Source organism: Stegostoma tigrinum, chromosome 1, assembly GCF_030684315.1.
Source record: "Stegostoma tigrinum isolate sSteTig4 chromosome 1, sSteTig4.hap1, whole genome shotgun sequence".
NCBI lineage: Eukaryota > Metazoa > Chordata > Chondrichthyes > Orectolobiformes > Stegostomatidae > Stegostoma > Stegostoma tigrinum.
The window spans coordinates 127869673-127896303 of record NC_081354.1 but is presented as its reverse complement, the minus strand read 5'-3'; the positions used below and the strand labels follow the sequence as shown (position 1 = coordinate 127896303).

The window sequence follows — 26631 nt, the reverse complement described above, 5'->3', positions numbered from 1 at the left end:
ATGCCTCTATGCCATCGCCTCCTGAATCATAAGATGCAAAGTGCGTAGAGGTAATAGAACAGAGCGAGGAATGCAATGGTACAGCTGCAGAGAAGGTGCACGAAGAGGGAGATCCTCATTAAATTTGAATGTCGAGAGGCCCACTCAGAAGTCTAATAACAGAAGGGAAAAAACTGCTCTTGAATCTGTTGGTACATGTGTTTAAGCTTTTGAAACTTCTGTCCAAAGGAAGGGAGTGGAAGAGATTGTGGTGGGGGTTGGAGGGGTCTTTAATGATTTGGCTGCCTTTCTGAGGCAGCGTGAAGTATAAATGGAGTAAATGGACAGACGGTTGGCTTGTGTGATTTAATGGGCTATGTCCACAGCTCTTTGTAGTTTGTTCTGGTTCTGGGCAGAGCAGTTGCCATACCAAACCATGATGCATCCAGATAGCATGTTTTTGATGGTGCATCTATAAAAATAGGTAAGAATCCTTAGGGACATGTCAAAGTAGTAGAAGTAGATATGTTAGCAAAGCTTGAGAGGAATTTAGACAGACATATGAACAGACAAAGATTAGAGGGACATGGATCGTGTGCAGACAGATGGGATTAGTGTTATAATGGCATCATGGCTGGCACAGCCATGGTGGGCCAAAGGGTCTGTTCCTGTGCTATATTGTTCTATGTTCTATATAAGCCTGAGCTGCTAGACAATTAGAAGCTGGTGGTTCTATTGAGACAAAGAAATAGAGGCTGCTGTTGTTATGACAACCAGTAAGCACTAGTATCATCACTGGCTCCCTGACCACAGATGAAAGATGGTAGGCGGACAATTATGGTAGAGGTCACAGATTGCAGTTTGTGGGGGAGGAGTGTTAACAGGAAGTAAAGGGATTGTTCTCAGGGGACCCTCCCTTCCCAATGTCAGGTCTCTTCCTCAGAAACTTTGTATCTTTGAAAAGGGACCTGCTGGAAGTCCAGAAGCAACAATGCACACATTTGGTTTTGCACCAAATCTTCCACTGGGTTAATATCAATAGCATTGTGATGAGGCCTTTAATTGCATGTCTATTACCCACTTTCAGGCCTCAGTTAGCAGTGATGCAGTTAAACTGTTCATGCCCCTCCTCAGGATGAAGTAAATCTTGTGGTGCTGAAAGGGATAAGTCCCCATATTCCACCTTTGTATCTGACTAAATGCCCTTGTCACTAAACTCACCATGGTGGGGACTGGAATTACCCTATGTGTATCAGTCATATTTCTTCAGTATGATTTCATTGAAGAGCCTTATTTTATTGAGGTGTGTTCTCAAACATAACAAATCCAGAGGATGACATTATAGATTAAACACTGGATTAAAATAAGCCTATTCTCTAAAGACAGCAAAACATGCAGACAACTGTCATTGGTGAATAATATATACAGTTTCTTCACTGCTGACTGAAAACTGCTCCTGCGAAGATTTTGAAAGCATAGAGGGAGTCACTAAAATAGGGAAATTTTGTGTGAGAGATTGGGGAATTAGAACTCAACTATTGAAGGATGACAAATAGAAAAAGTGTTGAATACATCATGTTTCTGTGTGGTATCATTGACTGGGGTCACTGGGTATCAGAGGCAAACTCTGTGCCATTGGAAACATACTTGGCACATGGGAAGATGGTTGTGGTTGTTAGAGGTCAGTCATCTCAGCTCCAGGACAACTCTGCAGGAGTTCCTCAGGGTAGTGTCCTAGGTCCAACCATCTTCAGCTGCTTCATCAATGACCCTCCCTCCATCATAAGGTCAGAAGTGGGGATGTTTGCTGATGATTGCACAATGTTCAGCACCATTTGTCACTTATCAGATACTAAAGAAGTCCATGTTCAAATGATCTATGTTTCTATGTAGCAAGACTGGGCAATATTCAAGCTTTGGCTGACAAGTGGTAAGTGAGATTCGTGCCACACAAATTCCAACAACCATTTCCAAGAAGGGAGAATCTACCCATCATTCCTTGACAATGTTACCATCACTGAATGCCCCAATGTCAACATCCTGTGGGCCACCATTGATCAAAAACTCAATTATACTCACCATATAAATACAATAGCTACAAGAGCATGTCAGCAACTCATCTTCCTAAAGCCTGTACATCATCTGCAAGGCATAAGTCAAGAGTGTAATGGAATATTCCCGACTTGCCTGGATGGGTACAGCTCCATAACACTCAAGAAGTTTGACACTGTGCAGGACAAAGCGGCCTGCTTGATTGGCACCAAATCCACTTCCTGCACTATTGACACACAGGAGCAGCAATGTGTACTGTCTGCAAGATGCACAGCAGAAAGTCCACAAGACTCCTCAGACAGCACCGTCCAACCTGCAATGGCTGCCATCTAGAAGACCAAGGCTAGTAAATACATGGAAACACCACCACCTGCAGATTCCCTTCCAGGCCACACACCATCCAGACTTGGCATTATATTGCTGTTCCTTTAGTGTTGCTGTGTCGAAATCCTAGAATTTCCTCTCTAATGGAATTGTGGGTCTACCTACAAAACATTGACTGCAATCGGTAAGAAGGCAGCTCACCACCACTTTCTCAAAGGGAACTTAGTATCAGCAACAAATGCTGGTCCAGCCAGCGATGTCCACATCCCATGAATGAATGAATAAAAAGCTTCTGCACAACAGAAGTTGCAAACAAAGTATCATGCAATACTGCAGATTATTAAGCTGATGTCGCCAATGAAATCCTTGCTATCCCGAACACTTCTTGTACTATATTTCAAGATGCACAGGAATTATGAAATGGTCCTGAAATGTAAAACTGTATGATTTGTTTTAATTAGGTAATCTGCAATAATTAGGTAATCTGCAATTCATAATGCGGAATCACCACTTATTGAGCAAAACAAATAGTGTCCTCAAATGTGACTTAGACCATAAGACATAGGAGTGGAAGTAAGGCCATTCGGCCCATTGAGCCCACTCCATGACTTCTAAGTCACCATCATTCTGACAGTGGTCCTTTTGGTTCTAAACAACTTTCAAACATACCTGTACCATTTTCTGATTACTTCATCTGTTGCCACATTTTATAGCAAGAGACTAACAAATTAATTTTGGAAGTTCAAAACATCTGGTGGCCCAATACAATTCCTGATCCTCAGTGAATGCTTGCAATTAGCTGAGATTGTACGCTGAAATCTGTCCTGGGTACAGACATTGTTAATAAGTCTCCATGCAGGGGAAAAAAAGCATTCTGTCTGTTAAGTATTCAATGTCATCCATTTGTTCTTTGTAACTCTTTTTGCATTTTCACATTGAAATGCTAGATTTTTCCAGGGAGTGAAAATCTAATACCACTGTTGGTTTTTTATTATTGTGATGGAAGAATACAATATTTCTGTCAGGAGATTCTGACCACTGCTTCCTCAGAGCTGCAGAACTGTACTGCAGTTCAGGTAGGTTCATTTTAATGTCAAACAATCAGGATAGGTAAACTGTGCCACAGCAGCACTGGCTTAGCATCACAGGCAGCTAGTTTAATTCTGGCAGTGAGGATAGGGCTAGATTCCAATAGGATGAGGAATTTCTTTCCAGAGCAGGAGTTAGGAGGTGGGTGGTGTTGTGTCAAGGTCTGGGGGACATAAAGGGTATTGAGGGGGGTATAGTTGGATTTATGTAAGGAAATAGTTTAATAGTCCTTATGAGTAACAATTAAATAGCTATCAAAAGTTAAGTGTGCAAGCTAAGTGTGAAGTAAGGGTGCTGGGAGTGCAGGGTGCCATGTGGGTAGGAGGTAGGTATCAGGGAATGGGGGTTGTAGGTGGCGGTGCAGGTGAGTAGGATTTTGAGTGTGGAGGATACAAGGTGCCAAGTCAGTAATATGAAAGGTAAGTAGGTGCTGGGGACAAGGTGACCAAGGGGGTACAAGTAAGTGATGGAGCGTGTATGGTTGATTGGTATGAGATCAGATGGAGATGGAACGTTGGTGTCAGGAAGCAATCAGGGGAGCCGAGTGGAAGAGTTGAATTGGCTGTGGGCAGGGGGCCCATATCCAGTGGCCAGACAGGCTGTCAGTCCCTGAGGGGCCAAGTTCGACGGATTTGGTCTGTGAGGGCTGGTTTCAGGCGGAGAGTTGGGATGGGGGGAATGTCAGATGCACAGTCAGGAGAGGTCAGGAGGGGTCTTGAATCCAGCGATGGGGGAAGTATTTTGGCTATGGGGTTGAAGGAAATGATTCATGCCTCATGTTCGGGTAAGGGGTAAAGTCCTAAGTTTGTGAAGGTGGATTGGGTCTGACATTGAGGGCAGAGACTTGATCTGAAAGGGATGTAGGAATGCCTGATCCAGAGTGGGGGTGGGTGGGGAACAGTGGACAATGTCATCTCATGGTCTTTGGGATGAAAAGGCTCTTGAGGGAGGTATGATTTGGAGTATGTGAGTTGCATTAGGACTTCAGCTTTATAGTTACTCAGAAGTTCCCACGAGGCATTTAATAGTCTATCCTTTTCTGAGTAACTGTTCACTTTAGTGAAGTTGAATTCATGTAAATGATTTTGATGTGAACATTGGAGGTATGGTTAGTAAGTTTGCAAATGACACCAAAATTGGAGGTGCAGTGGACAGCGAAGAAGGTTGCTTCAGAATACAATGAGATCTTGATCAAATGGACCAATGGGCCGAGGAGTGGCAGATGCATAATATAGATCAATGTGAGCTGCTGCATTTTGGAAAGGCAAATCAGGGCAGAACTTTTATATGTAATGGTAAGTTCCAGGGAACTTTGCTAAACAAAGAGACCTTGGCGTACAGGTTCGTAATTCATTGAAAGCAAAGTCACAGGCAGGCAGGATAAAAAAGAATTTGTTTGGAACATTTGCCTTTAATAGTCAGTGCATTGAATATAGGAATTGGGAGGTCATATTGCAGCTGTACAGGATGTTGGTTAGGGAACTTTTGGAATACTGCATGCAATTCTGGTCTCCCTGGTATAGGAAGGATATTGTGAAACTTGAAAGAGTTCAGAAAAGATTTACAAGGATAGTACCAGGATTAGAGGGTTTGAACTACAGGGAGAGGCTGAATAGGCTGAAGTTACTTCCTTGGATCATTAGAGGCTGAGAGGTTTATAAAATCATGAGAGGCATGGATAGAGTGAATAGCCAAGGTCTTTGCCTGGAGTGGGAGAGACCAAAAGTAGAGGTCATAGGTTTACGATGACTGGGGAAAGATTTAAATAGGACCTAAGGGGCAATGCCTTCGTGCAGAGGGTGGTGTGTGTGTTTTATAGTTGCTGCCAGAGAAACTTGTGGAGGCTGTAAAACTACAACATTTAAAAGGCATCTGGCTGGGTAAATGAATAGGAAGGATTTAGAGGAATATGAGCCAAATGCAGGCAAATGAGATTTATGCGATATCTGGTTGGCATGGGTGAGTTGGAATGAGGGGTCTGTTTCTATGCTTTACATCTCTATGACTCTATGACTGCGTAATTCAACGTGTTCCAGGAATAGAGGAATCTTTAGTCTCCCAGGCAATTCCTGTGGAATCTTCTACAATGAAGATTCTGCAGTGTTCCTACACATAACTCCTCTCTATGCTGCAGAAACAGTTATTTGGTCATCGATAAATCTAAGGCATTAATCTGGATTATTACAAGTGTGTCTATGTTCTGGAAAATTCATTTATGCGTGTTCCCATTCTTTTGAAAACAAAGCACCATTTGGGTGCAACGAAGAAGGAAACCAAAGAAGTAAGATCCCTTGCTCATAATGGAAACAACTTCATTTAACTTAAACAAAGAAGGATAATGGAAATGCAATTATCTCTACCTGATTTTCTTCTCTTTACTGTAGCTAGACATTTCTTTACAACTATTTTCCTCAAATGTGACTTCTAACTCGCCTTCATTCTGACAGTGGTCCTTTTGGTTCTGAACAACTTTCAAACATATCCATACCATTATCTGATTACTTCATCCATTGCCACATTCTATAGCAAGAGTAACAAACTAATTTGGGAAGCTCAAAGCATCTGGTGGCCCAATACAATTCCCTGATCATTAGCGAATTTGTTAATATATCTTTGTGATTAACTGAGATTGTATGTGTAAATCTTTCCTCAGTGGGGATAGTGCGAATACATCTCCGTGCAAAACATTTCTGTTTTTCAATCCCAGCACATATGAAAAAATAACTGCAACATTACTGTTTCCTGATCATAGTCTGATACAATTAAGCTTGGGCTGGAAACCAGCTCCAACATTCTAAAGCACAGTAGCTTATTTCTAACTGCCTTTCTAGAGATTGGAATCAGTACATAGTTGGGAAATATGCCATTTATAAGGCCAGACCCTCTCCTCAGGAATAAGTATCCTTCTGTTCTCAAATGCCAACAGAGTTCAGATCCATTATGATTGTATTATTTGTGAGAAGCCTGCAACCAGAGAGACTGAGATGAAAATGGCTGCTACTTATGTCTGAAAGTCAATAACTTGTTCCATGGAAACAGCAAATAGTTTCCACAACGTTTAGAGCAGCATTCAAGTTTCTGTGTTCAACTGTCCAACAGCTTTGTTTTCACTCTTGTACACAATATTCAAATCCTTCAGTTATATCATGGATCTGGTCCAAAGTATTGGGCAGTCAAAGTTTGCAGATGGCACCAAATCAGGGGTATAGTGGACAATGAAGAAGATTATCTAAGACTAAAAAGGGATCTTGATCAATAGGGTCACTGGTCTGAGGAGAGGCAGATGAAGTTTATAGGGTCACAGAGGTCTACAGCATGGAAATGCTTAACTTGGATAAATGTGAGATAATGTATTTTGGTAAAACAAACAAGGATAGGGCTAATACAATTAATTGTAGAGCCCTGGGTAGTATTGTAGAGCAGACACACGTAGGGATTCAGGTACATAATTGTTTAAAATTTGCATCATGGGTCGACAGGATGGTTAATAAGGCATTTAGCATGCTTGCCTTCATTGCTCGGGTCTTTGAGCTTGGAGTAGGGACGTCATGTTGAGATTGTATAGGACATTCGTGAGGACTCTTCTGGATTACTATGCAGTTCTGGTCACCCTATTATCCAAAGGATATTATTAAACTGGAGAGGGTTCAGAAAAGATTTACCAAGATGTTGCCAGGAATGTAGGATTTGTAATATAAAAATAGATTGGAAAATCTGGGATTTTTTTTCACTGGAACGTAGGAGGTGGACGAGGGATCTTATTGAGGTTTATAAAATCATGAGGGCATGGATAAGGTAAATGAAAAGATTCTTTTCTCTAGGATGGGGTAATTCAAAACTAGGGGCTGTATTTTAAGGTGAGAGGAGAAAGATTTAAAAAGGACATGAGGGACAACTTTCTACAGACAGTGAACTTCCAGAGAAAGTGATAGATGTGGATACAGTTACAGCGTTTAAAAGACAATTTGATAAGTTCATGAATAGAAAAGGTTTGGAGGGCCTTGGGCCAGGTGTAAGCAATTGGGACCAGTTTAATTTGGGAATATTATTGGTGTGGACTGATTGGACCAGAGAGTTTGTTTCCATGTTGTATAACTCTGTGACTTAATCACTATAACTGATTAATTTGCAGACTTTAGGTGGTACACATAGAGTACATTTAATTCGCCTATACTCAGCCATATCTTGGTGTCACTTGGGCTGCAGTGCATTGCCTGAAGACAAGCATTTTTGATGCTGCTAACCTCAGGAGGAGGCCGAGATGTGTCATTGACTCTGCACTTCAGGCTGAACAAGGATGGAAATTATCAGCTGTACTTTTTCAACAAAAACAGTTAATTCTGAAGAGACCCTGTAGATCTGAAACACTGTAGCATCTGTACAGAGAAAGCTGAGTTGACATTCGAGTCTTGTGACCTTTCATCGGAAACTGGACTCAAAATATCAACTTCACTTACTCTACAGATGCTGCCAGACCTATTGTGTTTCTTCAGCACTCTTTTTCTTTCAGATCTCCAAAATCGTTTGTTCTTTGTGTTTATTTTAGCTTTAACTTTTCAACTGATTTCGTGGTCTCTCCTATCATTAAGGATGGGGATATTCATGACCCTCCTCTTCTTGCGGCTGTTTAATTGTTCACCACCATTCACTATGGAAATGGCAGGAATGCAGAGCTTAGATTTGATCCATGTGTAATAGCATCACTTAGCTATGTCTATTGCATTTACTTCCACATGCAAGTGGTCCTGTGCCATAGCGTCAGTGGGTTCACACCTCATTTAAGGTATGCCTGATGCTGCACTTGGTGTGCCCTCCTGCACTCTTTGTTGTATCAGGGATGGTCACCCGGTTTGATGGTATTGGTAGATTGGAGAATATGCTAGGCTATGAAATTACCTATTCTGGCTAAATGCAATTCTGCTGGTGATTTTCCATAGACACTTGCCTTTAAGTTGCTAGATCCGTTGGAAGTCTATTCCATTCAGCATGGTGATAATGCCACACAAAATGGAGTGTGTCCTCAATGTGAAGACAGGATTTTATTCTCTGTAATGAGTTTATAGTGAGCTCCCTACTAATACCGTAAAAGGTAAATTGGTGATGACAATGTCAAGTAGGTTTTTCTCTCTACCTGGTTCCCTCACCACTTTCCACAGGCCAAGTCTACAGCTATGTCCTTTAAGATTCGACCATATCAATTATCAGTCTCACAGTCAGAGCCACTCTCAAGGCTCCTTCCAATTGATAATCAACACGGAAGAGTACTGATTCATCAGCCAAGCCAAGGCACAAGGTAATAATTAGCTGGAACATTTCTTGCTAATGTTCAACTTGATGCCATGTGGCCCTGAATCAAAGTTGAGGACTCCTAAGGCAATGACCTCCCAACTGTATATCAATGCTTTGCCATCTCTAGTAGGACTGGATGTGCCCAGCGATGGTGATGGCTATATTTGGGACATTGTCTGTGAGGTATGTCTCTGTGATTGTGGCCACTTTTTTCCCCCTTTATTCATGGAATGAGGGCATCACTGGCCAGGCCAGCATTATTTGCCAATTCCTAATTGCCCAGAGGGCAGTTCAGAGTCAACCACATTGCTCTGGGTCTGGAGTCACATGTAGGCCAGACCAGGAAAGGATGGCAGTTTCCTTCCCTAAAGGACATTAATGAAACAGATGGGGTTTTTTCCCAACAATCGGCAATGGATTCATGGTCATCGTGAGATTCTTAGTTCCAGATATTTACTGAATACAAATTCCACCATCTGCTGTGGCAGGTTCAAAGCTGAATGTTATTTGTGCCTCTAGATTAGTAGTCCTGGGCTAATACCATTAGGCCATTGTGTCCCCATCTCAAGTTGTTGCTTGGCTGATATGTGAGATACATCTCCCAAATTTGACATGCTTCCCCCCCCCCCCCCCCCCCCCCCCCCCGCAACAAACACGTGCACACCCCCAGAAATTAGTAAGAATGATTTTGCAGGGTCAACCAGAACTGAGTTTGCTATTACCATTTCTGGTGCCCGGATTGATGTCAAAGGTCAATCAGGTTTTGCTCCTTAGTTTACACTTTGAAGTGGTTTTGATTTAACTGCGTAGCTTGTTAGGACATTTCAGAGGATAGTTCAGAGTCAACCACATTGCTATGGGTCCAGTGTCAGATGTAGACCTAATTAGTTAAGAATGGCAGGTTTCTAAGCCTAAATGACATTAGTGAGCCGACTGGGTTTTTTGTAATAATCAATCATGGTTACAAGGTCACAATCAGACTAGCTCTTTCATCCCAGATTTTTATTAAATTCAACTTCTACCATCTGCCATGCATTTTAAACCCAAGTCCCCAGTTCTGATGAATAGTCACTGGACTCAAAACGTTACCTCTGTTTCCTTCCCACCAATGCAACCAGGCCTGCTGAGTCTTTCCAGCAATTTCTGTACTTGACCTTGTATTATTAGCTGGGTGATCCACATTACAAATTCAGCAAGAGTACCACTTTGTGACTGTCCTCACCAAGCTAACATGTGACGCACTGTGGTGCTTTCATGCTCGCTGACAGATTCTCACCTCTACTTATGCAAGCAGCATTCATTTTAACCCTTCCAGCTGTTGCTCAGGCTGTCTTTAGTACTCTCATATAAAGCAAGTGCTGCTTTATCAAGGCTGCAACACATTTATCCGTGGGCACTTTTCTTTAAAGGTAGAACATTATAGGAGTCTGAGCGAAATGGATATGGTGAGATTCATGAAAGAATTGGCAGAGAAGTACCTCAAGGCCCATCTCAATATCTGGAAAATCTTGCTCCATGTTTTATTCTTTATACAAGCAAAGTGGTGAGGTTCTCATGAAGCAACGATGAGATGCTAATTGGCAGTCATTATTGATTGCCAAGCACCTTGTTGACGGTACAACTTGCCTCACTCATACCCAGATTCCCGTTTGACCAAACTTTCCAAATAAGCTTGATATCAATAAAACTTGATAATTAAACCAGAATATGATTTAAGCTGGTCTGAATGACCTCCATGTTGAACACCGGGCTCCACCATTTCATTGACGCAATCCATGGGTATCATGCACGTACATCCTTCACCTGGGGACATCTTGGCAAAAATTCTTCCAAAATACTCAAACCATCTCTAACTTAGCCAAAATAATGTATGATGCAGCCTCAAGTGCTGTTCACTTGGTGAGTAATTAGCACCAAAATTAATATAGGAATTGGACTTAATGAATTAGTAATGGCCTAACAGAAGTGAACAGATGTTTCTCCCTGCAGGTCCATTATTTGTGCTTGGAATAGAAAATATGTTATTTTTTCCATCTAATATGTACTTTAATGATCAGAGTTTCTGACTGCACAAATGTGTGCATTTGGATGGTGTGAACTTATCATGAATGTTATTTTCTTTTGTATTCAGGCTTCTTATTGGCTCTCCCTGGGAAGGGCAACCCATAAACCGAACTGGTGATGTCTACAAATGTCCAACATTCAAGACCAGCAATCCAGAATGCATGAAGCTAAACTTAGCTGGTAAATGAAAATATATTATCTCTCCATAAAATCATTGTGACTGTATTCATGTTCATTAAAGTACTGGACCCCAGTCATTGTCTTTTGTTCAATGATGGCCTTAGGAGTGGTATGTTTTGAGTGAGCAAAATCAAAAGCAGGAAGTTAAGTGGCTCAGTTTATTTGTGTGACAAAATATAGAATTGAAGGATATTAACAGCTGAATAAATAGCTGTCAGGGACTGGTGATGTTATCAAGCCCCCACTTAGCTTATGTGCAGTCAGACATTGCTGGCTTTGGACAGATGGTTTAGATGTCTGTCAAAAAGCTTCTATTAAAAGCAGAAATGGTGATTTTTCAATGGGAAACCAAGAGTATTTTAATGGCTCATCCACAAAGTTTCCACTGGCACTTAACATTCAAATGTCTCCACTTCATCATTGAATCCGAATGGTTTTCAATCTCACCAAGCAATAATTGAATTGTACAAGGTAAAGCCAGTGATAATTAACAAAGCCCATAATAATAGCCTACACTCGGTCTCTTCATACTGGTTATTCAATGCCCATGAAAAGGACGAAAGTACCTCCCTGTAACAAACAGCTCCAGTTTGATGTCAACTTCCTGCTACAATGTTATTGCCAGAACCAATTAATCAATTGCTCCTTGGTTTGCAGCCTCACTAAAACCTTCGTTCTAACTATTTGGTTCAGTCTGGAAGTACTGAGATTTAGGAAAACTTCTGAGCTCCAAAGCAGGAGATATTGGGATCAAAGATTATTCTATATTAAACAGGAAACAAGGAGACTTGTAACTGCAAAAATGATTAAGGTATCCAACTTTCAGAAAAAAAGATTGGAATGGGTAAAGTATAACTCACAGATTGGGCTAGTTGTTTTTTTTTCCAGCATAGTAAAATGGCAAAATAATCAAGCAATAAGGCAGATTAATGTTGCATTCTCACCTGAAGCTCCATTTCCTAAGATTATTGACTCACTTAATAAATGCCAATGGGGCTTTACTTCCTCACTGATTTTGTTTTGTTCGTATGTTTGCACCTGCTCCCCTTTTACCTTGATAAATGCAACCACGTGAACAAAAGTAGCAGTACCAAGAAGTCAAAGTTCATCCAAGGACCCGAGTGCACTGACCTTTAAACCCCTAGCTGACTCTCTACTGCTGCAAGTATATATTTCCATCCCATAGCATTTGCCTTCTTGGTGGAAAACTCCTGCCTTGGAAATCATCCATAAATGAGTAAATGAGAAGCCAAAACAGAAGCTGATGGAAAGGTTCCAAGATAACAAAGTGTGAAGCTGGATGAACACAGCAGGCCAAGCAGCATCTCAGGAGCACAAAAGCTGATGTTTTGGGCCTAGACCCTTCATCAGAAAGTCTAGGCCTGAAACGTCAGCTTTTGTGCTTCTGAGGTGCTGCTTGGACTGCTGTGTTCATTCAGCCTCACATTTTATTATCTCAGTTTTATAATGATCATGGGTTGGCATGCAAATCCATTGCCCACCTCAAGACCATCATTATGAAGAAGAGGGGCTGTACAGAGAAAGCTAGCTGTAGAAGTGAGTATCACCTCTTTGAACAACAGGGTATCTTTGCAAATCAGAAGTTGAATCTCACTAAAAGTTCCAAGCTTCCATTGTCGTTATATTCTCCACATATCACTTAATCACTCATTAAATCTTACTAAAATTCCTTATTTATATTTATTCATTTGTGGAATGTGAGCATTGGTGGGAATGCTGGCATTTTTGACCATTCCTTATTGGCGGTGTTGAGTTGGCTTCTTGAACCACTTGAATCAGTTTTATATAGGTAGACCCATGAGGCTATTAGCAAGAGAGTTCCATGATTTTGACTCAGTGACAGTAAAGGAATGGCAACATAGTTCCAAGTTAAGGTAGTGTGTGACGAGGAGAGAAATTGCAGATAATGATACTCACACATCGCAGTTGTTCTTTGTCTCCCAGGTAAGAATTTATAGGTTTAGAAGGTTCTGTTTGAGAAACTTTGGGAAATTGTTGCATGCATTTTTAAGTTGATATATACGATAGATGAAGTTGCACCTCTGGCAAGGGGATAAAACATAAGAAAGTAGAAATCAGAACAGTAGTAGGCCACTCAGCCCCTCAAGCCTTAACAACTATTCAACAAGACCATGGCTGGTCTGCCCCAGCCCTCAACCCCTCTTTCATGTACATGGCCATGCAAAAATAAACTGAAAGAGGCTAAACACATATGAGAATTTACTGTAATAAATAGTAGTACATTTAGGATATCACTGCCAATTATGTTCCAATGTGCCACAACTTCTGGTGGATTGGCCCTGCTGACAAATTGCCAGCTGGTGATGTTGGGCTCCTATAGCACTGCTATTACTCTATTATATATGTATATGTTAGACGGTTGGTTGACTAATCTGTAAAGTTGTTTACCCAGATTTGGCACAGGCCCTCAGGTCTTAGTGAGGAGATGTGCAAGTTTAATTAGTCTTGACATGCTTTTGTCCTCGGTATCTTGGTCAATGTCACGTGGCCCACCTGGCTTCATTCTTATTCTTGAAGCAGTTTGATACAATTAGTCTGTCTGCCAGGCCATTTTAGGGGGCAATTAATAGATAGATCAATTTCCACAAATCTAAAATCATATGTGAGCCCAAACTGGGCATAAAACAGCCTTGAGCCCTTCCCTAAAGAACATTAGTGAACCAGATGGGCCTTACAACAGTCCAGTACTTTGAATTATGCCATTACTTTAGTGACTTTAGTTTTGAGATTTATTTATTAGCTGAATTTAAATTCCTCATCCATCATGCTGGCATTTGAGTTTTTGCCTTTGGATTATGAAGTTCAAATCTGGATTATGAGTCAAGTTACGTATTCACAATGTCACTGTATCAGTTTAGCAGATATGAACCATGGGTGTTTGACAGTGTTGGGAAGATATTTCATGAAAGTGACCCCCCGGATCATGTGAACTTGAATTTTTGGAATGTTGTTATAAAAATAAATTTGAGGGGTGGTCTTTACATATCTGAGGCAGATGGCAGAGCTTAGAGCAGACACCCACAGTGCCTACATCCAAGCATTTAACATATACATTAGCTTGAATAAAATGCTTGTTTGCATGATTTGCTCTTCAAAATCTTTCCAGTGCCAGAACTATGCGTACAGAGGAACAGAGATGTCATGACGTTACCCTCTGGTCAAAATTCAAAATGCATTCTCAGACAAAAAATGGTGGTCACTTGGAGCAGGTACAGAACAATAAATGAAAACTGTGGAATTATACTCCTATGTAATGCACATTAATTCTTTACAGGTGATCATGAGAGAAAATGGGAGGTGATGGTACTGGGAGACTTCCTTCAATTTTCTTCCTTCTCTTGTATAATAGAGAGCAAAAAAAGTGCTAATTGAATCTATAGGTGAAAGCACATAAACAGACTGCAAAATATATGGTAGATCTCAATAATATTGTAAAATGTACACTTATACATACTCTGCCCATTGCTGTTGTTTACAGAGTTTTTAACTGTTCCTGAAATCACTGAAGTTAAAGAGAATATGACTTTGGGGATGTCATTGACACTAAATCCAAAAGCAGGCTTTCTGGTAAGAAACTTAAGTTACATTTTAATTGTATTTAAAACACTCCTAAATAATACTTGTTTTAATTCCACTGAATACCGAAAAAAAACAAACGTACCTCAAAGATCTCTTTTTTCTCTGTCAAGTACAAGATGTGAACTCTGTAATGTGAACTCTAATCACAAAGACAAGTTTTGAATGCAAAGTGAAAATTGTTGATGAAAATTTTGCAGTGACAAATGATGTAACTATAGAGAAAGTATTCAATGAATAGCCAGGATAATAGTGTGTTATGTCAGTCATTGTTTACTTTGAGCAGATATGCACTCGGTTCATAAAAAAATGCATTAAATTTCTTCTGCATTTTGGGTCAATTCTAATGAACTTGTATTCCTGACTTGATTCCTGACAATTTTCTCTAAATTATTTTCTTTTTTTCCCAATTTGATCTTGGAATGTAATCATGGGCATTGCTGGCTAGACCACCTCTTAATCCCCATTCCTAATTGCTTTGGAATATGTGGTGGGGAGCTGCCTTCTGAACATCTGCAGCCCAAGCTCAAAAGGAAATCCAGGATCTTGTAATAGAGCATAGAACATAAACAGCATGGGAGTAGGCTCTTCGGCCTTAATGTTGTGTTGAAGTATGCACCAAATGAAACTAATCCCTTCTCTCTTCCCTTGGTCCATGTCCCTCCATTCCTCGTATAATCATGACATTGTCTAAAAGGCCCGTAAATGCCCTTTTTGTATATGCCTCAACCATCATGCCTGGCGGTGCATTCTAGACTCTCCTATTTAAAAAACTTGCCCCTCATGTTTCCTTTGAACTTTCTCCTTCGCACCTTAAATGCATGGCCCCTAGTATAGACATTTCAACTCTGGTAAGAAGATTCTGACCGTCAAACACATCTATGCATATCATAATTTTATAGACTTCTGACAAATTTCCCCTCAGCCTCCACCACTCGAGAAAAAAGCAACCCGAGTTTTTCTAACCTCTAAGAGCTCATACCCTCTAATCCAGGCAGCATCCTGGTAAATCTCTTCTGCACCCTGTGAGCATCTTCTGCACCGTGAGGGGAAGGTCATTGCTGAAGCAGCTGAAGATGGTTGGGCCAAGGGCACTACCTTGAGCAGTTCCTGCAGAGATGCCCTGAAGCTGATATGATTGATCTCCAACAAATACCTTCCTTTCTACTAGGTATGACTTCAATCAGGGGAGAATTTTCCTCCAGTTCTCAGTTTTGCTAGGGCCCCTTGATGCCACACTCAGTCAAGGGCAGTTGTTTCCTTCTCACCTCTGATGTTCAGCTCTTTTGCCCATATTTGGACCAAGGTTGTTGTGAAGGTGGCCTGTCTGGTTTCATTCCCTTTTATAGACTTAATATTGGTTTGATACAATTGTGTGGCTTGCTAGGCCACTTCAGTTGGAAATTAAGGGGGGAAGCGATGGCCTAGTGGTATTATTGCTGGACTGGAAATTCAGGGACCCAGATAATGTTCTGGGGGTATGGGTTCAAATCCGACTGTGACAGGTAGTGGAACTTGAATCAAATAAATATCTGGAATAAGAATCTAATGATGACTATGACTCTATCAGTGAATAATGATATTAGTGTACGAGGTGGTGGTTTCATGATCTTTTTTAAAAAAAGGTTGCATGAGCAACATCACTTTTTAATTCTAGATTTTAGTTTGTGTATTCAAATTTCAAGATTTGCCGTGGTGGAATTGAAACTCCAATATGAGGATTATCTCTCAGGCCAGCATTTCCAATATTGAACCATTAGTTACTGTCAATCAGAATGTCATCCTTGGTCTCCAAGGAGAATAAATCACTGAAATTTCATTAAACTTGAAAATTTTAGAGATAACAGATGAAATGTGCGTACAGAGCCTGACGGAAGTTGCATGGATGAAAAATAAAAGACAACAAGGTGCACAGCTGGATAAACACAGCAGAACAAGAATCCCCTTACCCTCCCCCATTTCTGAAGAAGGGTCTAGACCCGAAAAGTCAGCTTTCCTGCTCCTCTGATGCTGCTTGTTCTGCAGGGTTCCCAAGTGAAATATGAGATGCTGTTCCTGCAACATTTGGCTGACACCGTTATGGCACTGCAGAAGGCCCAGGATGGACAAGTCATCCAAGGAGTGGGAAGGGGAGTTGAAATGGCTCGCGACTGGGAGGTGCAGTTGTCTGGTGCTAACCAAGCGTAGGTGTTCCACAAAGCAGTCTCCAAGACTTCGCTTGGTTTCCCCGATGTAGAGGAGGCCTCACAGGAACAGCAGATACAGTATACCACATTGGCAGTTGTGCATGTAAATATTTGTTTGATGTGGAAGGTCTTCTTCATGCCTGGGATGAGGGTGAGTGGGGAAGTGTGGTGGCAGTGTAGCATTTCCTGTGGTTGCAGTGAAAAGTGTCGGGTGTGGTGGGGTTGGACAGGAAATTGGAGCGGACAAGGGAGTCATAGAGAGAGTGGTCCCTCCGGAAGGCAGATAAGGGTGGGGAGGGAAAAATGTCTTTGGTGTGGGGTCGGATTGCAGATGGCGGAAGTGTCGGAGGATGATGCGTTGGATCCGGAGATTGGTGGGGTGGTACATGAGGACGAGGGGGATTCTGTTTTGTTATTGTTGCGGGGAGGGGTTGTTATCAGAGGACATCATCCTCCAACACTTCTGACATCTGCAATCTGACCCCACCACCAAAGTCGTTTTTCCATCCCCACTGTTATCTGCTTTGCGGAGGGACCTGTCTCTCCGGACTCCCTTGTCAGCTCCACACTCCCCTCCAGCCCCACCACACCCGCCACTTTCCCCTGCAACCGCAGGAAGAGCTACACCTGTTCCCAACCTCCCCCTTCACCCCAATCCCAGGCCCTAAGCAGACCTTCCACATCAGATGTTCACCAGCACATCTGCTAATGTGGTATACTGTATCTGCTGCTCCCATGGAGGCCTCCTCTACATTGGGGAAACCAAGCGAAGGCTTGGGGCCTGCTTTGTGGGACACCTACACTTGGTTAGCTCCAAACAACTGCACCTCCCAGCCGTGAACTATTTGAGCTCCCCCTCCCACTCCTTGGACGACATGTCCATGTTGTGCATCCTGCAGTGCCACAACGATGCCACCAGAAGGTTGCAGGAACAGCACCTCATATTCTGCTTGGGAACCTGCAGCCCAACGGTATCAATGTGGGCTTCATAACCTCCTCCGACCACATCCCAAAACCAACCAGGCTTGAACCCGCCTCCCTAGCCTGTCCTCCCACCTATCCACTCCTCCCTCCTTAAGCCCCACCCCCATCTCCTACCTACTAGTCTCATCCCACCCCATTGACCTGTCCGTCCTCCCCGGACCGACCTATCCCCTCCCTATCTCCCCACGTACACTCACCTTTACTGGCTCCAACCCTGCCTCCTTGAACTGTCTGTCTCCTCTCCACCTACCTTCTCCTTTATCCATCTTCTATACACCTCCCCCTTTCTCCCTATTTATTTCAGAATCCCCTTCCCCTCCCCCATTTTCTGATGCAGGGTCTAGACCCAAAACGTCAGCTGTCCTGCTCCTCTGATGCTGCTTGGCCTGCTGTGTTCATCCAGCTCTACACCTTTTTGCCTCAGATTCTCCAGCATCTGCAGTTCCTACTATCTCTGGACTGAAAATATCATAGTTTTGTTCATGAATAATCATTTTTCTTTGTTAACAATATATATGAGTACCTTGAGTAATTGCAACTGCAAATTGCAGTATCTGTAATTTATTTTTGATTTCTTTATGAAAAAGGGAATGTTTGGATGAACATCTTTGTATATAGCATACTCACCAATGCACCAAAGCTCTTTCCACAGCTTTTCCTAAATGTGTTGCATCTAATTCCTCAAAGAATGAGGACAACAAATAGTTGGGAACACCACTATCTGCAAGTTCCCCTTTAAGCCACACACCACCCTGATAGGAATTGTATTGCTATTCCATTACTGCCACTTGTTCAAAATCTTAGAACTCGTCTCTTAACTCCACGTGGACTACAGCAGTTCAAGAAGGCTGATCCCCAGCCCCTTGTCAAGGACAGCTGGAAATGGCAATAAATCCTGACCTAGCCCACGTCCTGTGAATGACTAAAATAAACCATAATCTACTGGGTGGGTTGCCACAGTGTTGTGATGTCTACCCGTGCTGTTGCTTTCTCATTAATTTGAGACATCTATTAAGCCCGTTATTTGAAACACACCTCTTGGTCCTTTAACACTATTTCCAATAAATTATTGATCGCCCAACTTTTCTCCTGATGCTTATCATATGTGATATTGGTAATGGTTCACTTTCTCAGGATATATTATTGCATCCCAATCCAGGCCCAACTTCATAGAATCCATGTTTGTATCCCTATATCAGGTTCTTGCTCTGGCATGTACCAAAATAGCCCTTTCTAAAATCAGAAATATGCCTGTGATAAAGGTGAGCTATTCTTTTCCACCTTTCTCGACCTGCCTGCACAGTTTACTACACTATCCTCCTCCATCGCCTCCCCTTCAATGTTCAGCTGGGTGGGATGGAATATCTGGCTCTTTTCTTAATGAATTAGATGACAGCTGGACAACCAGACAGTCATTTCTCTTTTTATTATCAAAAGCATCTATCCTGGCTTTTGTGCTCCTGAGATGCTGCTGGGCCTGCTGTGTTCATCCAGCCTCACATTTTATTATCCTTGACTTCCACCTGCTTATCACATCCTCTTCTCATTGACATCCCTCAAAAACACAGCAGGCTCAATTTTCACAGAGTTGGAGAGGCTCCAATAACTTTTGAAGATGGGGTGTGGGACTCACTTTTAGGATTCCCAGGATGAAGGCAGGATAAGGGTATGGCCTGATGCAGGCCTGAGCCTGTACTTTAAACCCCCAACCTGGCCAGGATTTCAGGAATAGGCATCTGCTAGCCCTCTTCAGTTTTGTGAAGTTCAGCCAGTTTTTCAAGAAATCATAATTCATGGCCCCTCTGAAATGCAGGCTGGATGAGGGGAACTTTAAATGAGTAAAATAAAAGGTTTTACCCATGGTCCTTTGCCAACCCCTTACCCATCTCTCATGGTTCCTCGTGCTTTTCATGCTAAGATATGGCCCTCTGCCATTAACCCATTGCCTCACGTAACTTGCTTCAGTGAACTGTGCCCCTCCACACAGTCTAGATTTGCTATGCTCAAGTGCGTTACTGTCTTGTATTAATGTCAGATAGAATGGATTTGAGCTGTGATGCCTCCATAGTTAAATAGTTTAACCTCACTGTCTCAGTACACACATTTAGAATGGTCACAATTACTAACTTATGAGAGGATACTAACCTCCTATAAATTTTCCCAAGATTGAGTAAACACTAATCACAGGTTTTGAAAAGAAGTTCAGGGGGAGGAGAAGGAAAAGATCATATACTGTTTTACTGATATTCTAAAATATCTTTATTAGTGTTCTTCTTTAAATTTCAGACGTGTGGGCCACTTTATTCTTACAAGTGTGGAGGTCTATATTATACAGCTGGTGCCTGTTTGAATGTAAGCTCCACTTTCCAAGCTATAAACACAATAGCGCCTACAGTGAAAGGTATGTAAGCCAAAGTGCTTGATTCTGTGTGGTTTAACAGATATCAATAAAGTGAACATATATGGCATCTGTGTTCAACAGAACTTCCAATTTAGGGAAATATGTCTCCATATTCAGGAACCAAAGCAACCCACAGATTGTATGATTATTTTTCATTAAATATTTCCCATAAAGGGACATGCTCAAAAAACAAACAGTGACATTAAAAGAAGCTTGCTCAGCAAATATGACACTTACAGATGTTATTGCCACATTTGGTAATAGCACATTTTAAATTTTATCTATATAAGTATGTGCACTTTCACAAGAATGTTGATACTCTGAATTGGCCTTTTTTCTGGCTCTTACATTGAGAAATGATGTCCAAATCTGTAAAATTGAAACACAGGCCAATAGCATTAACCTTCAGAGATAATGGGAACTGCAGATGCTGGAAAATCTGACATAACAAAGTGTGGGGCTGGATGAACACAGCAGGCCAAGCAGCATCTTAGGAGCACAAAAGCTTTAAATTGATGGATTAACATAAGACTATACATATGCTGTCTCTCAAGAAGTTCTCTTCATGAAATAATCTGATAAAAAAAACTCGCTCAGTATGACCCAGAAGTATACTAACACTGAGATGCAAAAGAAATCAGAAAATATTGGAAACATTCAGTGGGTCTGGCAGTATCTGCAGACAGGGAGAGTTTAACATTTCAGATTCAGTTTGAGAGTTCAAGTTTGCAATCACTGCAATCATTAGGACTCAGAAAGGTTAAAACTATCATTGGATTCCTGCAAAAGGAAAGCAGAAGAGAGACAAAAGAATGAAATCTCTGTGATAAGGAGAAGATAGGGACCCAAACGGAGTGGTGTTTGGAGAAGTAAAGAAACAAAAGCTGCATGCACACACTCAGGAAAATCTGCGTCTGTCTCTCCAAAATACCGCCAGAGTTGCTGAGTAATTCAGCATTTTCTATTTTCATTTCAGGTTTCCAGCATGTGTGCATTTTGCTTTGATATTGTTCTGGCTCATTTATTGCATCAGGATTTTGTACAAGTCATAGCAAATGACAAATGTATTTTTGGTGTTTTGATTGTTTAATCTGTAACAAACCACAGCTTAAAGCAATTTTTCCTAAGCAATGCTTGGAATTCATTTTAACATTTTTTTCCGTCAGTTCCTTTCAAGTAGATTTAACTGACATTTGAACTTTTTTAAAAACCTCCTTCCCAATAATATTCATTCTGACAATAATGGAACGCTAAGTAAAAACAAAAGAGTGTAATATACTTTCTGCCATGTGCCAATTTATCAATTTTCGTATTACCACTGTTAATATTTGTTAAAATCATATTGGATGAATGGATTCAGCAGTGACTTCAATGATGCAAAACTCTACCCGTGTCTTTACCAAACATTTGGGATGGGGCTGAAGCTTAACTCATCCCCAGCCTCTTATTTAATGGCAGTGGCAAGGTCTTTAGAGAGTCAATCCATTTGTTCCACATGAAAGTTAATGACAAAACAAGTTCCACATTTCCCGAGATAACAAAGTGTGGAGCTGGATGAACACAGCAGGCCAAGCAGCATCTTAGGAGCACAAAAGCTGACGTTTCAGGCCTAGACCCTTCATTGGAAAATCTAAGTCTGAAATGTCAGCTTTTGTGCTCCTGAGATGCTGCTTGGCCTGCTGTTTTCATCCAGCTTCACACTTTGTTATCTCGGATCCTCCAGCATCTGCAGTTCTCATTATCTCCGACCACATTTTCCCAATGTTTGTTCTCTACATGAACAGCACAGTGGAGTAAATTTACAGCAGTCTCAAGCACAGGCCAGAAGCCAATGACAGCATCTCTGCTGCATGCTCTAGAAGCCCTGATGAAGTTAAAATGTCTAGTAGGTGGTCAAACTCCTAGCTTCAGGTTCAAGTATAGGACCTTGCATCTAAGAGTTGCCATCCAGTCAGCACTCGATCAGGCCTTCAGCCCCAGCACTGATATTAAGAGCAGAGGCCATGGATTTGAGACACCGGGAGCAGCAGCGAGCAATGGAGGTCCAAGAAGAAAATGAATGGGCAGGCTTGCCAGGGGCAAGTCAGGCAGATCTCAGCACAGATGGGGAGGACAGTATGGAGGGCAGAGTGACTCTTATAGTGGGGTCCATCTCTGTCAGCAATGCAACCCACCACGCACCATAGGGTGCCCAAGCAGTAGGACCCTAGTCCCTATCTGAGCACAGAGGCAGGCTGCCTGAGGGTTTAGTCCCAAAACTTGGTCCCCAGTGACAATAGAATGATGCCCTTACATGATCTTTGTTTGCATGATCCTGTAGCAGCAAAACCAATCTCAGGCTTCCCTGTCTCTGACTTAAATGAGATTGCTGTGGCAGGCGATGATCATTCAACCCCATGCCTCAATTAGCTGGCTCTCGAAGACCCCAAAGAGGAAGGAGCCATTAAATTCACCTCACAAATGTCTTACTGAATGACTGTGAGGAAAATATTCCTGCAGTGTCCTCGTCTCTCATATGCTTATAACTTCGATCTTTTATACATTAATGGGATTAGGGCATCACTGGCTAGGCTAGCGTTTATTGCCCATCCCTAATTGCCCAGAGGACAGTTGAAAGTCAACCACATTGCTGTGGGTCTGGAGTCACATGTAGGCCAGATCAGGTAAGGATGGCAGTTTCCTTCCCTAAAGGACATTAGTGACCCTGATGGATTTTTCCGACAATTGGCAATGGATTCATGGTCATCATTAGATTCTTAATTCCAGATATTTATTGAATTCAAATTCTCCACCATCTGCCCTGGCAGTATTCGAATCTGGGTACCCAGAATGTTACCTGGGTCTCTGGATTAATAGTCTTGCAATAACACCACTACACCATCACCTCCCCTTCCATGTGAGCTAATTGTAGTTGATGGATGGATAAATTATCAATATCAAAAATGAAAACAGATTTTGCTGAGAATTTTACATAAAACATCATTTACAACATCTTTCCCCCAAACTTGCACTCCCCCACTTCTAATTACGCTGACTCAATTGTGCTGTATTGGTTGTGGTCATTGGGTTATAGTTATCCTCCTCTTGTTGATCTAAAAAGACAATTATTCATGGGTTAGAAATGAAAACGAGTTTTGTCATGGCACAGACCCATGACAGGAATCATAGTCAAGCCAGATTCGTTTGACACCTATAGTGCATGTGCATACAGGGGGAGGCAATGGCCTAATGGTATTATTGCTGGACTGTTAATCCAGAGACCAATGACCCAAGTTTGAATCCTGCCATGGCAAATGGTGGAATTTAATAGTGGTGATAGTGATACTTTAAATCAGTTTGCTAGTCTGCAGGCTGAGAATGGATCAGATGAACCTGATCAGGTTGTAACGGGAGCATCTATGAATGGAAACAAAGTTAAGATTTCCTATTGAATATTAAGGACACATAATTAGATTTCTTCAGAACCGAATAGTGAAGAGTAATATTTGAGGCAAAATGTTAACTCTGATTCCCTCTGTACAGGTGACAGACCTGCTGAGTAGTTCCATCACTTTCTGTTTTTATCTCAGCAACTGCAGCCGAGTCAGTTTAGTATTGATGGTGGCGAAAGCTTCGAGAACAATCATTTGGAACAAAATGAATAGTCATTTTCATAAATGAATGTGAATTAAGGAAGTCATCATTGATATTCTAAAGGCAAATTCTGTCTAACTAATTTGCTACTGTATTTTGAAGAGATAACAGAGAGTTTTGCTGAGGGTAGTGCTGTTGATATGGTGCAACTTGACTTCCAAAAATACAAATGATAAAATGGTGCAGAATAGATTTGTGGTGTGGAAACAGTTTTCCTTTATCCACTTAGGCTTCCTGCAATGGAAGGCCCTGAGGCAGTTTTCCATTCAATTCTTAACTGATAGCATTTTGTATGAGCAGGGGATAGTTCAGTTTTCTCTGCCTGGCCTCCTGATTTTCTCCAGCTTGCCTTTGGGGTATTTCTCTCACTGTTATCTCTCTCTGGTCTGGAACTGTTTGGAGACACCAGGCTCCCCAGAGTTTATGGGCCTGTGCATTAACTTCTAATCACCAGCCAAACTTGCTGCCTGCTGTGGTCATGCTGCAATCTGTTCTTCAATGTAAGTCCAAATCGGAGAGCACATTGAGGAGAATTAACTCATGAAACTTTTTTGCAAGTCCCTCAATTTTAAGTGTCCATACCACTGACAGTGTTCCCTCTAAATTTTGTTTGGCCACTGCACAAGAGCTCCAAGATCCAGACACAGCAATGGCTTGAAGATGCCCAAGCCATCAGCACACCACTCTGATGTGAGTAAAGCTGCCCAGCAGCTGTGCTGCCATATGCCCATGCAGCTTAGATGGAAAGCTGCCTATTGGTCAAAAGCAAGCTGCTTAATTCATTCAAAATCCAGGTCTCCAGCCTGAATTGAATTCACTGTATGTGGTGTCAAGGAATGACCAAGTGTACTGGATATAACTGAGCTCACAAAAAACATTGCAGTTAGGTACTGAAGACTTGTGTTTTTTTCAGTTAACTATGCCAATGCTACAACAATGTAATACCTACCTGACAAAATAAAATATTTTCCAGATCCTTTTTATACATTTTTGGGATTTATGTTGCTGGACAGCCCGGTATTTATTGCCCATCTCTAACTGCTCTTCAGCAGGTAATGGCCTCGTTGAACTGGTGCGCCCATGTGCTGTAGTTACACCCACTGTGCTGTGAGATGGATCCGTTGCTCTTAGATAAATTGCAGATTTAAGCAAAAAGGACTACTAAAGTGGATGCACAATTAGATAAGTTGCATCACACCATTTCCCAGCAAGTAACACTCCTTCCTGAAAAATACACAGTTGGAAAGTTTACGCAAAAGTGACAACACTTTTGGCAACCAGCACAGCTTGCCTTTGAACAAAAATGCTGATACTCCAACTCCGATGTTCTGATATCCTTTGTGGCAAAGTCCAGCCAGTATTGAAAGGTTTGCTTTCCACATATTTCCTTCCAAATTGAAAATGAATGGGCAAGTATATTTCCAACATAAACCAAAGAGGGTGGTCTGACTTCCACACTTGCCAATTTGATGCTACTGTGCTCAATAGTACAATCTGATAAATGTTTCAGAGTCATACGATATCTGTTCAGTCATTTAGGAAGTTTAGATTACTTTGAATTGTACTGAGTTAAGGAGCAGGAGATGCATATTCTTTGCAGTTTTGCTGAGATTACACAATATTTCTTCTCCCTTGAGAGAAAATGTTACACACTTTTCCACCCAATTCCGTTCATGAACTTAAGGGGAACCTGAATTTGACAGGTCACCAGACTGTGGTTTCTGTCAGCATTGTCAACAATTCCAAACCAGTGCCTTAGCAAACCTTTGACATCACACAAGACCTCCTACAATATTTGTATTACAGATTTTATGTGAAACAAAATCTTTGCGAACATGTTTATAATACTGCTGCAACAACATGAATGGAGGTTGACATACTCCCACATTTTCATTTCTTTTAAGATTTAAACCTAGATGCATGAGTATGGGCATAAATATTTATCAGCACTGACTCATATTGGTCTTTTAGTGTTTTTTTATCAAAATAATACTATGTTTATGTATTTTACAAACACTTCTGCACTCGGCCATTTCCTATCCCATTCATTTAAATTACTTTAAGTTTCAAGACAACTCAAAATGTTCAGTCTTAATGTCTGCTTTACAATTTGTGCATGGTGCGGCATTGTCCCGGGCCCTGAACTGCAGCAGAAATTTTGGGACAATCAAGCAAGTTGTGGCGTGAGACCCTTCTTGACATTGAGACCAAAACATTGCATTTTCCAACCAAGACTGATGTCAAAATGAGCTTGTAACTTGTGAGCAGTGAGAGACCTATTAGTGTAGATTATTTTTCAAAATTAACCTCATCATTACCAAGTCTTACATCATTAATACACACTCTCCCATTCTGCCGGCTAGAAACTGGACACTGAAAATTCCCGTTATGAAAATCAGAGCAGGTATTTGCCAACTCCTGCTCACTGGTGGCTCCTATGAAAATCCTTCTTGGACTGCCTCTCGGCAATTGACATCCGACATGGACAAACCCCTTCACATCTTCATGGTATACATCCCAGCAACTTAGCGCATGCACTTATTTCAATGATGCACTTTGATGCACTAATGGAAGAGGTTGGAAGAAATTATTACCGGAATCAGAAGGATCTTTAATGTTGGCTGTATTTCCGAGGCCACGAGAAGTATAGGTGGAGTCACTGGATGGAAAGTTGGCTTGCATGATGGACGAGGTTGTGTTCACAGCTCTTTGTAGTTTCTGACGGGCCTGGGCAGAGCAGTTGCCGTACCAAACATGATGCATCTAGATCGAGGAAAGAAAAATCATTACATGCCAGATTCTACCAAAAAGTGAATAGTTGCACAGAATAGG

General features: G+C 41.6%; 1 protein-coding gene across 2 annotated transcripts in view; it reads left to right on the top strand.

The window, feature by feature from the left end:
* Window positions 1-26631, top strand: part of itga1 (integrin, alpha 1) — a 188767-nt gene that overhangs the window by 36207 nt on the left and 125929 nt on the right. For both annotated transcript variants that reach the window (XM_048527733.2, XM_048527751.2), the window contains exons 3-5: window positions 10865-10977; window positions 14498-14586; window positions 20052-20166. In XM_048527733.2, the coding sequence (XP_048383690.2) occupies window positions 10865-10977; window positions 14498-14586; window positions 20052-20166 (317 nt within the window). The remainder of the gene's footprint in view (window positions 1-10864; window positions 10978-14497; window positions 14587-20051; window positions 20167-26631) is intronic.